This window comes from Rhipicephalus microplus, chromosome 5 (assembly GCF_043290135.1).
Source record: "Rhipicephalus microplus isolate Deutch F79 chromosome 5, USDA_Rmic, whole genome shotgun sequence".
Classification (NCBI taxonomy): domain Eukaryota; kingdom Metazoa; phylum Arthropoda; class Arachnida; order Ixodida; family Ixodidae; genus Rhipicephalus; species Rhipicephalus microplus.
Window position 1 is genome coordinate 10,046,755 of NC_134704.1, and position 13,590 is coordinate 10,060,344.

Here is a 13,590-nt window from a genome sequence, read left to right on the forward strand (position 1 = left end):
GGAGCGACAGTTTTGCGGATGTATTCCTGGGCCGGCACGAGGCGCAAGCATGCGCAGTGGGGGTATGGACGGTGCCACCGCTGACGCTGAAGCGCGACATCACGCGGCTTGAAAGTGCTCCGCATTTGAAAGAGGAAGGCAGGGAAGTTAACTCGAAGGTAGCATCCGGTATGAAACGCTACACTTTGGCTTGCAAATTGGAGATAGAAATAGAGACAGATACATAAAAAACAATTACGCCATAATTAATATGATAAACAATTACGCGAAGGGATATAAAGATGTGAAGAAGAGAGAGGTAGAAGAGAAATCGCGTTCATGACCAAATACGTGGCGGACGCCTCCTATAGCCGGTTGTCTAGTCAAGTGTCCTCAGAGAATTGAAGAACCGCCTTGAAGACCTGGGTGTGGTGCCTCGCCGGAAAGAGAACTCTGTGTAGCCGCGGGCAGACCGTGGCGACGAAGTGCAGTGAGCAAGACGCCGCGTTGTGTGCGAAGCGCTGGGCAAACACACAACAGGTGCTCGATGGTTTCATCTGTCCTGCATGCAGTACACGCAGGGGAGGAGGCAACGCCAAGCCAATGACGCCGGGCCGCAGGCCAGGAGCAGCCGATGCGCAAGCCAAGTAGCAGGGACCTCTCCCTCCTGGTGAAACCCCGGTCAGACAGCCGGATTGGTGATTTTATCCTTGCTACACGATCGTCAGGGTGGCAGCGTAGCAACAGCCTTCTCAATGTGAGCCTCGAAAAGTCTGAGGCGACCACGGTACGGCACACAGGGACAAAGGAGTGATGTTCTTCTTTCACCAGGGCGTCAGTCTGCCCGTTTCCCTGGATTCCCACATGAGATGGGACCCAGTGCAGAGAAACATCGACACCACTGGCAAAGAGGGCATGCAGTTTGGTGACGAGCACCTGCGATGCGACGCCTGCCCGTTCCGGCTTTGCCAAGGCCAGCAACGCAGCTCTTGAGTCGCACGCGACAGCCACGGGGAACGTTGGGGGGTTTGCTGCCAGGAGGTCAACTGCCAGGTGGAGACCGGCCGTCTACGCAGCGGTAGAGCAGGCCGCAAAAGGCAGATGGCGGGAGGTCGTCCAACCAAGTGCTAGCATAATGCATGAAGCTGTGGCCGAGCCTGTGTCTGCGATGACGGAGCCGTCCGTGTACGCAATAAGCCTTCCAGCCAGCTCTTCCTCTATCTTGGAGGCAGATATCTGCTTCAGTGCGCATATGGGTAAGCGACGCTTGGAGAGCCTTCCCAGACCAGTGTTGATAGCCAGTGGTTTTTCTGTTGGCGGGGGAAGAGGGACGGTTGGAAGCACCAGTCCCACAGCTGCTTGATAGATCTGCAGCAGCTCGCCAATCCGATATCCTGGTCGACTTTGCAGCCGGACAAGCAGGGGGCACCCAGCAGGCGCATGGGCTAGCCGATGAATGTGTAGAAGCCCACGTTGCTTTAGGAGCAGTGAGAGAGCCCAGACACCCGCCTCTGTCAGAGTGCCTGCGACTTGAGAGGACCGCGGCTGGCCGAGGACACAGCGAATGAAGCCCCTATACAGAAACTTGAGGCGCTCCAAAAGTCGCCGAGGAAGTGCTACCACAGGAAATGCGTACAGCAGCCGTGAGGTTGCTGCTGCTGAGTAAAGGCGAACAGCCCAGGATGGTGAGCAGCCGCGGCCACTGAGGAAGATGCCCTTTACTGCCTTCTGGGTTCTCTTCACCATGCATATGGTGACCATGCCGTCGGTAGTCCTGGGGGCCCAGGACAGCCGACGGTCTATGGAAAGCCCGAGATAGGTTACCGCACCCTCCCACGGTATTGTTGTGCCTTTGATCGTTAAACGGGCCACTCTGCTGCGTGTTCATGGTTTGGCATGCACAAGAAGTGTCTTCCTTTGCGCCGGAGAGACAGCCAGACCTACAGATGCGACATGGTCAACTACAGCATTCAGTGCACTCTGTAGGCAAGATCGGACAGATCGCAGATTCCTGGTAGGGTCCCCGTTCCACAAGGCGACGTAGTCATCGTATATGGAACATTGGACCGGGTAGCGCTGGCCGGAATGAATGACAGCTCGAAGGCGTGCCAATACGATGTTGAGTAAGAAAGGGCACAGTGCACAACCCCGTGGCACCACTGTCGATACCGGTTGTGGAGAGCTGAACGCGCGACCTGCTCTCACGCAGGAAAATCGGCCCGACACAGAGCCCTGCACAAAACACAGCATGCAGCCATGCATGCCTAGGGCTCCAGTGCTTGCATGACTGCCAGGTGCGGCAAGCCATCAGAGGCAGTTTGCGCGTCCAAAAGCACTAAAAGGGCCGCTTCTTGCATGCTTCTTGCATGCTCCAGTAACGAGACGACGTCACTAAGCGAGTCTTCTGTGCAGCGGTGGCGACGGAATCCAGTCTGCTGCTCGGGAAAGCAGTCTAGGGCCCTAGAAATTCATTAGAGGTGGGCAAAGACCATTTATTATATCACCTTGCAGGCGGCTGATGTAAGAGAAACAGGCCTGTACGATGAAGAGGTCGACGCTGGCTTACGCGCTTTTAGTATATGTACAATCATGGCAGTAAGCCAAAATTTTGGTAGTTGTCCGCTGTACCAGATGTTATTGAAGTAGTGAAGCAGCTGGGCCTTCACATTGTCTGCCAGAGTGCGGAGCATCTAAAACGTAATGAAGACCACTCCCGGTGCGCTTCGCCGCTTCGACCGGTTGAGAGACACGGTCAGTTCATGGGGCAGGAACGGTTCGTTGCACAGGGCTGCCACTTTCTCAGTGGTAAAGGCAGGGTGGTGTATACGGGGTATACATACTAGTCTGTCAAAAAGCTGGGCCTCTGCTGGTAGTCCTGGTGGTCTTGTTGCAAATTGACTCGCCATGAGGTCCGCCAGAGCAAGCTCCGTGAGGTCAAGAGAGATGGACACGGCCAGTATAGGTTGACAGATGGCTGGCCCGCGCTGCAGTGATCGCAGAAGCCGCCACGCAGTTAAACTGCGTCGAGAGCTGGAGATGGTACTGCAGACATCCTCCCAGTTTGCTTCCATCGTCAGTTTGCGTGGCGTCTACAGATGGCGCCTGAAAGCTGTCCAATTTTCTGCCGCGGAACCGCGGATGGCACAGCGCTCGGCCCTTCTTCCGTGGCCCACAACTGTAGCTGCTTGAGGTCAGGATCAGGACCTCCTGGCTTGGTTTTCGACATGACGGTAGCCACTTTAGCACTGTCGATTACATGCTGCAAGAAATGGCCCTCCGCAGGAGTCACACTGAGTCGCCGAAATATGCCCCAGTTGACCATAGGAAAAACTCAGCCCCTAGGGGAGGGCACAGTATTGGTGTTCAGAAAAATCGGAAAGTGATCTGTTCCCCAGGTGTCTGGACTGATGTACCAGGTGCACGCACAATTCTCTGTTTCGACACTAATGTCAATAGCAGTACGCACATCTCTGCGCACAAAGGTGGGCTGCCCAGTGTTCAAACTTTTGAGGCCTGCTCGAAGTATGACATCCGCAGGGGCTCGGCCCCGAGCACAACAGCCGTCTCCACCCCAGGCAGTATGGCGACCATTCAAGTTCCCACAGAGGAGAAAATTACGGCCCAGGCAAGCAACTAGGGGAAGCAGGCTAGAAGCGTTCCAAGGTTTGTTGGGACGCACGTAGAAGCTGGCCACAGTGGTGTCCCAGGAGCCTAAACGCACTTTTACAGCATTACATTCCAGCGGGCTACTTCTGAGGTTCTTAACACGGACTACCGTGTGTGCGTCAGAGGTGCGCACGTACACGGCACATCGGGCAGCGTCTTAGGAATGGCCATCCACAAGGCATGGCTCATCGGAGCATCCGGAGACAGTGCAGGATGTGGTACTGCAGTAGCCAGCAAATCCAGGCAGCCGTGGAGTCTCACTAGTGGCTTACACTTCCTGCAGAACGAGTACATCGTACTCGTCCTGGAGCAAGCGCTGTTTAAGTTCGAAGTCGCAACCGCAACGAGTTGGTGTTCCACTGGAGAACACGGGGACGGCGGCTGGGCCCTTTACTACCTATAATGGCTGGACGTTTTCTGCAAGCCACCGGCCCGGAGGCAGATGACTTTTCGGTAGACTGTCCGATGGGAGGAGTTCACCGACCGCTCGTGCAATCGTGGCAAGGTCTCGGCGGAAAGCGCCGCAGAAGGTGTAACAGGAGATGCATTGGAAGCAGTACTAGGTGGCACCGAATGGGCACTGGCCTGCTGGCGGGCAGGGGTTTGTACCGGGCGTGGTGCACCGGAAGCGGCCTGTGCATACGTTCGCGTAGCTGCGCTAGCAGGTGGGCCTGTCAGCTGTGGATCATTTTCTTCCTGTATAGAACCACAAAGAAAGGAGCATGAAAGAACAAATCTGACAGACGTATGATGTTGGAGAGGGAAGCACGTCTATCACATCTCCGTGAGGAAGCACTCGGACGCGCGTGTGACACAAGCAGCCATATACTCAACATGTAGCGTCGCATCGCGACCATTCCCTAAACTTAGGCGGACCAACGGCTCCCGTTGAGAAGGGGTGCCCGTTTGCACAGGCATTGAAATAAATAAAGGGGGCGTCATTAAATATAACTGTTAAAACATTTATTTCACTTCTAAGCAAGTTCATCGACGAATGGATCATGCATGCATGCGCTACCTTTATTATCGATATGTCAGGCATCAATCATCCGACGTGTTTCGAGATTTCTATGCTTATACAATCTTGTGCATTTGTCGAATTTCGACATGTTCTTACTCTCGAGAATTTAAAGAAAGATTCGAAGGTGAGCCTCCGGTTAGAGAACTCTTATCTTTCTAATGCCACGGCCCGTCACGTGGAAGCGGCTGTGGGTAAAAGGGAACAGAGGTCATGTTTCTTTGCTGGACGTGCCTTCAGCGAGAAAAATATTGCCACCTTTCTTTCAATGTCTTCAGGAAGTCGACACGCACCAGTATTTGCTTGCAACGGGAGTCAATTCTACCGGCCTCCAGCAAGAGTTCACTTGCTGTTTCCCTGATACAGAGAGTGCGTAGGATTTCCTTCAGCGAAGTTGACCATACCTTTGACCTGTCCAAGATGTGCGACAAGCTTTCGGACAATGAATGGCCTGTTTGCTTTGTTCGTTCCGTAGAGTGCCACACACAATGAGCATCATCGCATGCGGTGCAGCCCCGAATTTGTGTAGCCGTCCACAATATGTGAAGTGCTAGTGAAGCGCTAGCACAGATTCTGCGGATCATTGACGTACACGGGGCGCATGTTCTTTCTCTTAAATTGAAACATGAACTAATGCGCGTAAAGGCAAGTTCACCATCGTTATCTACTGGAAACTACTATAAACATTTGTTTATTGAATTCCTGCGCAAAGTGGCTGTGTTTATATCGGGGAGAGCTGAAATTTCAAAAGATGGCTGAAAGATCACACGAACGACGTCAAAAAGGAGGACACCATGCCCAACGCAGTTGCAGACGCGTGGCCACTTCCAATCTCGACATTGAATGGGCCAAGGCAACCATAATAACAAGGGAACGTAACTAACAGTTCCCTCCAATATCTGCGATTTCTTTTTATCCAGGCTATGAAAAAAAAACGCTGAATAGAAGTGTTGGCAATCCACCACCAGCGTAGTCCGTAAAAGAACGTAAGCCGCATAACCAGGTCACAAGGATTTTTTGAACAAGGCTTCTGAGAATCCGAAACGCCGCTCTCACTTTTTTGTTAAACCTTTTGCTTTTAGTCTATGTTTCTTATTTTCCTTTCTCATCATGAATGTTTCCGACCTGGCGATTCCTCGTCAAATTATCTCCTTCAGCCGAAAGTGTCGTCAGCTGATTTAGTAAGATATACCGCATTCCCACGATGCACTTAGTCGCAGAAATTCTGTGGAGTTTACTGACCCTTTGGTATCTTCAGAAAGCACATCGCCGGTCGATAATGTGAAGATTGTAAACTGAAGTTTATCTGCAAATACTACAATAGTTCCAATTACCGCAGCAAAGCCGTTTAGCGTCACGCATCAGTCATTTATATCCCTTCATGATACCGATAGCATATATTTAGTCCACTGGCTATTTCGCATACGGCACACTCTCTTCTTATGCAGTGTTTGGCATATAATGTGCTCAATACATATAACCTTCAGGCTATATTATAACTTTCTTAGTGCACACAAAATACAGAATAAGAAAGAGACATACGAGCGCTAACTCTCAACTAAATTATTTTTGAAGGCACAAAACATATGAGTACCTGGGAACCAGCATAGCCCATGCGCGGGTCATGTGATAGACAAGATATAGCTAAACGGAAAATAAAAAAAACGGTACTTCTTATCTGTTAGAGCCACCCAAGGTTGACTGATGCGTTTGTTTGTACGCTTATTTATATGCAGAGCTTCCATAAGCTCACGTGTTAGTTTATCTTTATGTGGGAACAAAATATCTGTATTGTCAGATACAGAATCACAATTGCATGATTTGCAGTTATCTGACAAGTGTGAAAATGTTTATTTTCCTAGTTAGTGTAGCATGCTCTTTTATTCGTGTTTTGATGCAGCGGGCAGTCTAGTTTATGCACACATTTCCGCAGGTTAGTGCAATCAGATGTACCAACCCTTCTCGGCATTTCGGCTATACCTCTACAAATGATGTAATAAGTATGCTTTTTATAATAGCAAAACCTAAGACAACTGCATGCTTCTTCATGCTTGGTGTGCATACGCGTACTGAGGGTTTGGATATGCTAATTAACGACGTCAGCACGTCAATTTCTGTTTTTCAATATAGAGCGTTCTCACTCTCTCTTCGACCCTTTTTATTTAACGAAAGATTTTTTTGCACCACAGTCGAGTGTACCTTAGGCAAAGTACTAAAGAATATTTTGGCTTTTCTCTTTCAGACGCCAGTTACATTCGTCCAGTGGCTGTTATCATCGTGCTGTGACAAAAGAAGGCAACAATCACACTAAACGGTAGATTTGGGGATATCTGCGCGTTGACGCAACCAATCTGTTTACGTTCACGTGAAGACAGGCCCATGCGCAGCTCGCTGCTTACGTCACGAAAAATGTTCGAGCACACTGAGACTAAAATATTCTTTTCAAAAAATAGTTACAAAGGAGGTGTTACCCTTTAGACCTGAGGGGCATAGAGATGCGTTAAGTCGCTACAAGTGTCACAAAATTGCTCACGTGCTGCAGCAGGCCTCGCCATGAAGCCCCATTCTATGGCGACCCCGTAATGTCGGTTTCAGTAACGTGGTTCGGACGCGCAACGCCGTATACCAAGAGAATGCTCACAACGTGACCTGCAGCTTCAAGTGTGTACAAAACGGTAATATATGCTCTGGTGATGACCGGTGTGAGGGGAAATTCGGACAGTTATGCGGTGAATGAGTAAACTTCTATAGACCTTCTTTTTCGATGAATATGTGGACCTGCGGTGAAATCGCGTACCCGAACCGTAAGCCGGCAATACAAGGTAAATCTCACTTAGACTCCCTCACGAACAATACTATGTTTTAGGGCTCACTCAGACTAAACCTCGCCAATGTTTTGCTCCAACGGACTCACTAGAACTCAGACTCGCCTAAGTATTATTACTGACTATGGCTCACTCATAAGCATGTTCACGACCCGATCTGAGTTTGAGTAGGTCGACTCATGTGTGAGTTTGCCGACCTTGTGACCCGACGCAGTGCAGAGTTGTGACCCGACGCAGTGCACCACCGTACAAAACGAAGATCTGGAAGACCGTGAGCGCTCACATTTGCTAGCTGGGAGAAGTGAAGTTGATGATGACAATCAATAAATGCTTATTACCGGAACAGTAACTTGGAGCAAGTCTTATTCTACTCTAGGTAGCAGGTTACCTCATTCCATGAACGCCGTCGTTTTCCCAATGGCATAAGAGCAAGCCGACGTTTTTAACAAATCTTGGAAACAGTCAGAACGTCAGCAAATAAACGCCGCACCTGATCATTAAATATATCTTGCATTGCATGGGGACATGATCTTCTGGGAGAGGAACGTAGACACAGTTTGGCAATACCCCTCTTCACAAGCCTAGACTGAGTTTATTTGCTGCCGAGTATCCTTGCCTGGTAGTGACGGCGATCGCAGAGTTTCTTCTGCGTGATGCCAAAGCAGCCCGTTCAAGCGTGAACCCTGGCCTGCATCGCAGGTGGCGTCCAGAGGTGATGCCTTATATGCATCACATTTCCCACAACTTGAAAAAGATTGCGAGTGCAGGCACGGCGTGCCGATGGTGTTCTCCGCCGCGCGTAAGCTGGCTAGGCTTTGTCTCAGAATCCAGCGGTTGCGGAAAGAAGCAAGCGTTTGCGTATGGGAAATATGCGACTGGCGTCGTCTACGAAATGCCGTTGTCTTGTTGGAAATATTACGTAGGTCATATACAGGGCGTTGCGGGAACGACCATGCAAGAGAACATGAGCGTTCACCTAGAAATAACGGGAACCTGCATTCGCCCCCACATTGCCAAGTTTGCGTGTGGTCACCGGTTTTCAGAGAATAACAAAGAGTTTGGGTCGGAGCGCTGACACCCCAGCCCGCGAATTGATGGAAGCCTTTCATATTTCTTCAAGAGGCAATGCTTGTGTCAGCGATACGTCAATTTTGTTATTTGATGGTGAGCGTGATGTTTTGTGCGGCTTGCTTTGAATTGTTTGGTTTTAACCATGTGACCTCTTCACTGTGTTCTTTCGTGACTGTATGTTTGAAAGGTGAGGAATAATAAAATGCAGCTGAAAGTTTGCGCTTGTCCCTGTCATTGTTTGTATTTGAGCACACCACATTACTCTGTCTGGGCAACATTTGGGTTTTCTCATCTAAAGCACCCTTGAAAATCCATAGTGCTCTTTTATAACTGCGGAGAAATTAATTACGAGACTACGATGCTGAATTCCCCCCCCCCCCCCCTGAATTTTCACCTACACAGGTATGGTCTGGTACAGTCACCCGTATGGCACTGAAACAAGAGTGAATCTCTGCACCATTTCCTTTAAACATATAGGTCATTTACGAACCAAAAAGAAGACGCTTAGAAGAACCACTCTGCATTAGGATGGCTTTAGGTTTGTCTTTCCAGGTGGCTTTTTTGTTGTTTTATTTTTGAAAGGACTGAAAAGGGTTTTACCCACAGGAAAGTCAGCGAGGCCGTACGCGATTTCTTAGGAGATACAAAACGAATAGAATGTTAAGCCTAGGGATGAATTCGCTTTATTTTTAACGCTACTAGCTTCTAGGTTCTTTTCCTTTCTTTTATTTTATTTGTAATTTATGTTTTACCAACGTATTCCTTTTTAAAACATCCATATTTAAACCTATTAAGCAGGTAAAATGATTTTATTTTTAAGACAAGGTGCCGTCCGCTTCGTGGTCGTTACCCAGTGGTGGGTTCCGCCAGAAATTTCAGGACCAACCAAGCAACCAGTCAGAAAACAGACCACCGGTTAAAAGAGGGATACGTCTCGGGCGTTGCGCTCCGTGTCGAACGCCGCTGACGAAGCGGAATTGTCGCGGAGAGGCCTCTGGCCACCTGCTCGCGTGGTGCGTTAACTTTTGCGGCTGACTGTACGTGACCCAGCACACAATCTGCGAAAAAAGGAATGCGCCGTCAGATTGCATACTTCGGGAAGCTTCGCATTGGGATTCGCCACTTAGTTAACATTATCGAGTGGTACGTGGTTTTGATTTGATTGATTGATTTGTGGGGCTTAATGTGCCAAAACCACCATATGACTATGAGAGACTCCGTAGAGGAGGGCTCCGGAAATTTCGATCACCTGGGGTTCTTTAACGTGCACTCAAATCTGAGCACACGGGCCCACAACATTTCCGCCTCCATCGGAAATGCAGCCGCCGCAGCCGGAATCTGATCCCGCGACCTGCGGGTCAGCAGCCGAGTACCTTAGCCACTAGACCACCGCGGCGGGGCGTGGTACGCGGTGGCGGGCGCTCGCTGCACATGGCGCTCACATTAAAACAGTTCTGCTTGGATTATGTGCAAACTTCGCTTGCTCCTTATGCTGCCCTTTGGAGGGTGCACGAGCTAGCGAATATATTGCTGCAAAAATAAAAGTGTGTGAAGACATATTAGCGCGTGAACACGTGGTAAAAGCGCAATGGAATATTTTGAAGCTTGCTCCAGCCCACTCAATCACCTCTTATAATGCTGCTCTTGAATAAAAAAACTAATGTAGCGTTGACCAGGCGAGCACCACAAATGTGTTTCTACCCCCTGGTATCCTTCTTGGGCCGTGATACGCAACATAGACATTTTACAGCCCCATGCTCATGTAGGCACGGCATATTTCGTCACGTGACTGTGACCATCGTTGGACGTTTCCTGAACAAAGTTTGCTCACTTGATTACCGCAGCACCGGCTGGTGCAGGAGCAGTTAAGCCCCAGTTGCGCCATCCACGGTGAGAAGATAGTGTGTGCACGATACAAGGCTACACGCCGTACACGTGTAAAAACAGGGAAGTGAGAGAATAAAGAACTACCGCACTTTTCCAAGTGATTATCGAATGACCAGAGTATGAAAGATTGTTGATTGATTGAATGATATGTGATTGTTTCGTGAATCGATTGCCACAAATATTTCTCAAATCCTCTACGAAAGACCAGAGTTAAAGTAATTGTCGTGCTTCAAGCACTTTCTCTGTTCCCGATGAGCGCCTGAAAGCTAAGCAGGAAGAAATGGCAGGAGAAAAGGAGGTTACGTCATACCTAGTCATGACCTACAGCTTGCATGTTCAAACGCATTCGCTCTCTCTCACTATATAACTCCTGTGCGCGACTGCGTCAACTGTGTAATGTTGGCAGACTACACAGCGAGTACCAATACATGACTTCACCAAGTGACAAGGAGCCTGTTTGACACAAATGGCACTCTTTATGTTGCCTATTGACCAATAGCATGCAATTTCTTTTTGGCGTCACAGAGCAAGCACGAGCAGCTGAGACTAAAGAGAGCTCAGGCCTCTGCATGAAAAAATAGTGCCCAATAAAATGGCACATTCGCGCTCAGTTTATCAAAACTACTTCAGTAAAACTTGCAGCTGGACGAATTAGTTCATACTTCAAGGTAGACTTGTGGGCGCTAATAAATACAAGGACACAAAAAGGTCGAATAAAGACAGGCGCAAGCTGGTTTGCGCCGGTCCCTGTCCGGTCTTTCTCTGTCCTTGTCTACATTGTAAGGCAACGTTTTTGGCTGCAAGACACTTCTTTTACTTGTCGAGCCTCTGCCCCACGACACAGGTCAGGCTGATGATGATGAGTATGTACATATGATAAAATGACGCGCATGAATAACGCTCACACTTATTCCCCCCCCCCCCCCCCCACGCTTGACCGGCCAGCCCGGACGCGTCTTAGACGGAAACGGAACGTCGAGCGAATGGCTTCAGACGCGATACGTGGACAATCTCCGAACCACGACAGCGACAATCTGAAGAAAGGTCGCTGGGAGTGACACGGTAGTTTACTGGTGACGTTTTTTCATTGATTGTATAGGGTCCAATGAAGCGTGACTGAAATTTATCGCACAATCCTGGAGTACGAATGGGCGTCCAAAGCAACACTTCATCCCCAGGACTGAAGGAGACGTCGCGATGAGAGCTGTCGTAGCGCTGCTTGCGATCTTGCTGATTGGCTTCTGTATTAAGACGAGCCCGTTTGCGACATTCCTCGATCCTTGTGATGAACTGCTCTGATACGGTTGCCGAGGCGTCAGTTGGAACATTTAGGAAAGAGACGTCGATGGTGAATGTCGGTGAACGGCTGTACACGAGGTAGAAAGGCGAGCAGCCAGTAGTTCTTTGAACAGCGGTGTTATGGGCAAACGTCACAAAAGGCAAAATTGTATCCCAGTTGTCGTGGTTTGGTGCGATGTACATCGATAGCATGTCTGTTAGTGTCCGATGAAATCCCTCTGTCAGCCCATTAGTTTGGGGTTGGTAGGCTGACGTCGTCTTATGTACTGTAGTACCACAGGTTGTGAGCAGGGTTTCGATTATGGCTGACAAGAACGTTTTCCAGCGATCACTCAGGAGGACGCGAGGTGCACCGTGGCGCAATACAATGGCGTTGAAAAAGAAGTCTGCGACGTCTGAAGCAGAACTTGTGCGTAGTGCAGCAGTCTCTGCGTACCGTGTAAGGTGATCGACAGCAGTCACAATATTTGCTTACACCAGTTAACCCCTTACACATCACGGTGGCAATGTTTGGCTGATATGTTTAGAGCAATCTTTCCTATCCGCAGGTTGTGTTTCTTAGCCAAACACAACGGCTGACTCCCGGCCCTTCGCAGCGTGTCTCACACAATTAAGTTCCTTACGTCTTGCGGGAAATCTGGTACCCTACTGAATACTTCATATATTAACAAGTGTTACAGAGCTTCGCCTTCCAGTTTTCCACAGTCTAACACAGTGATGTGGCCAGAGAATGGCACAAAGGTTCGTGGCAAACAGGCCACAAATGACAGTAGACCACGTCTGCAAAAAAAGACCGATCCCCCCCCCCCTTTTTTTTTTAAATTCCTGCCGACGCCTCTAGGCATGCTGTCAAACTGCTCTTTCACAGCGTAAGCTGTTATGAGATCACAACTCGGGTCACGCGGAGTTGTCCGCCACCGCCGCCGCCGTCGGTAGCCGAATCGCACGAATTTAGAAAAAGAACCAAGACAAAGCACCAATGACACAGTGGGACACAAAACCGGGTCCGCTGGGTGCCAGCCCAGTATTTTACCACCGAGCTACACCAGTGCTTATGACTTGTTGTCAGGCTTGATGTCGGGAAAGCACTCGCGGTAATACTACTTATATAGCGTTTTAAAACAGCGAAGAAACAATCAGTCGTCACATAATGCGAATAGCGTAACGAGTGGGCTGTCTAATGCTCCTACCCATCACAAAATCTTGTTCTTCTTCCCCTATTAACTGTGGCGTATATCCACTACAGGCATGATTCCTCATCATTGTCAGCCACTGCAGGCACAAAATTTTTTGCAAGTGTTTAGCGAATACAACGCTTCTTTGAAGAATGACAAAAAACAGAATAAGCGAATGCCTACCTACTACCCAAATGAATTTATTATAGTGGGTATCCTATTTATCTAGCAGGTATCGAGGAAGTGTGCTTGCAGTAGTTACCCAATGAGTGTTTATAAAAGTACAGTGTCTAGAATTATTTCTAGGCACTACAATAAAAGGCTCTTAAAGGCTGCTCTTCTAGCTTTCACTGTGACTGTGCTGCGCCTCCCACGCAGGCCTGGTGTTTTTTTTTTTCAATCCAGAGGAGCACGCTAGAATATATCGGGGGCATGACAAATGGGGTAAAGAGCTCTGCCAGATCCGCTCACTATTGAAGGCCTGCAGGTCTGGGGCCGCATAGATGATGCTTGAAGCTGTTGCTCCAGCGCGGCATCAGCGGCTCACTGCACTGCCCCAAAATGGATCCGATAGTTTTTAACTGAACAGCGCGGCCGACCACCATGCCATGAAGCTGAAAATTTTGAGTTGTTTTTATCTCAAAACGCGTTTGCGAACTTACTGCATGAT

General features: G+C 49.1%; 1 protein-coding gene across 1 annotated transcript in view; it reads left to right on the forward strand.

Annotated features, from left to right (window-relative positions):
* Positions 1-8,776, forward strand: part of LOC119175034 (MFS-type transporter SLC18B1) — a 49,754-nt gene extending 40,978 nt beyond the window's left edge. The window contains exon 15 of the mRNA XM_037426208.2: positions 6,906-8,776. Coding sequence (XP_037282105.2) covers positions 6,906-6,974 — 69 coding nt within the window. The 3' untranslated portion in view covers positions 6,975-8,776. The remainder of the gene's footprint in view (positions 1-6,905) is intronic.
* The last annotated feature ends 4,814 nt before the right edge of the window (positions 8,777-13,590 follow it).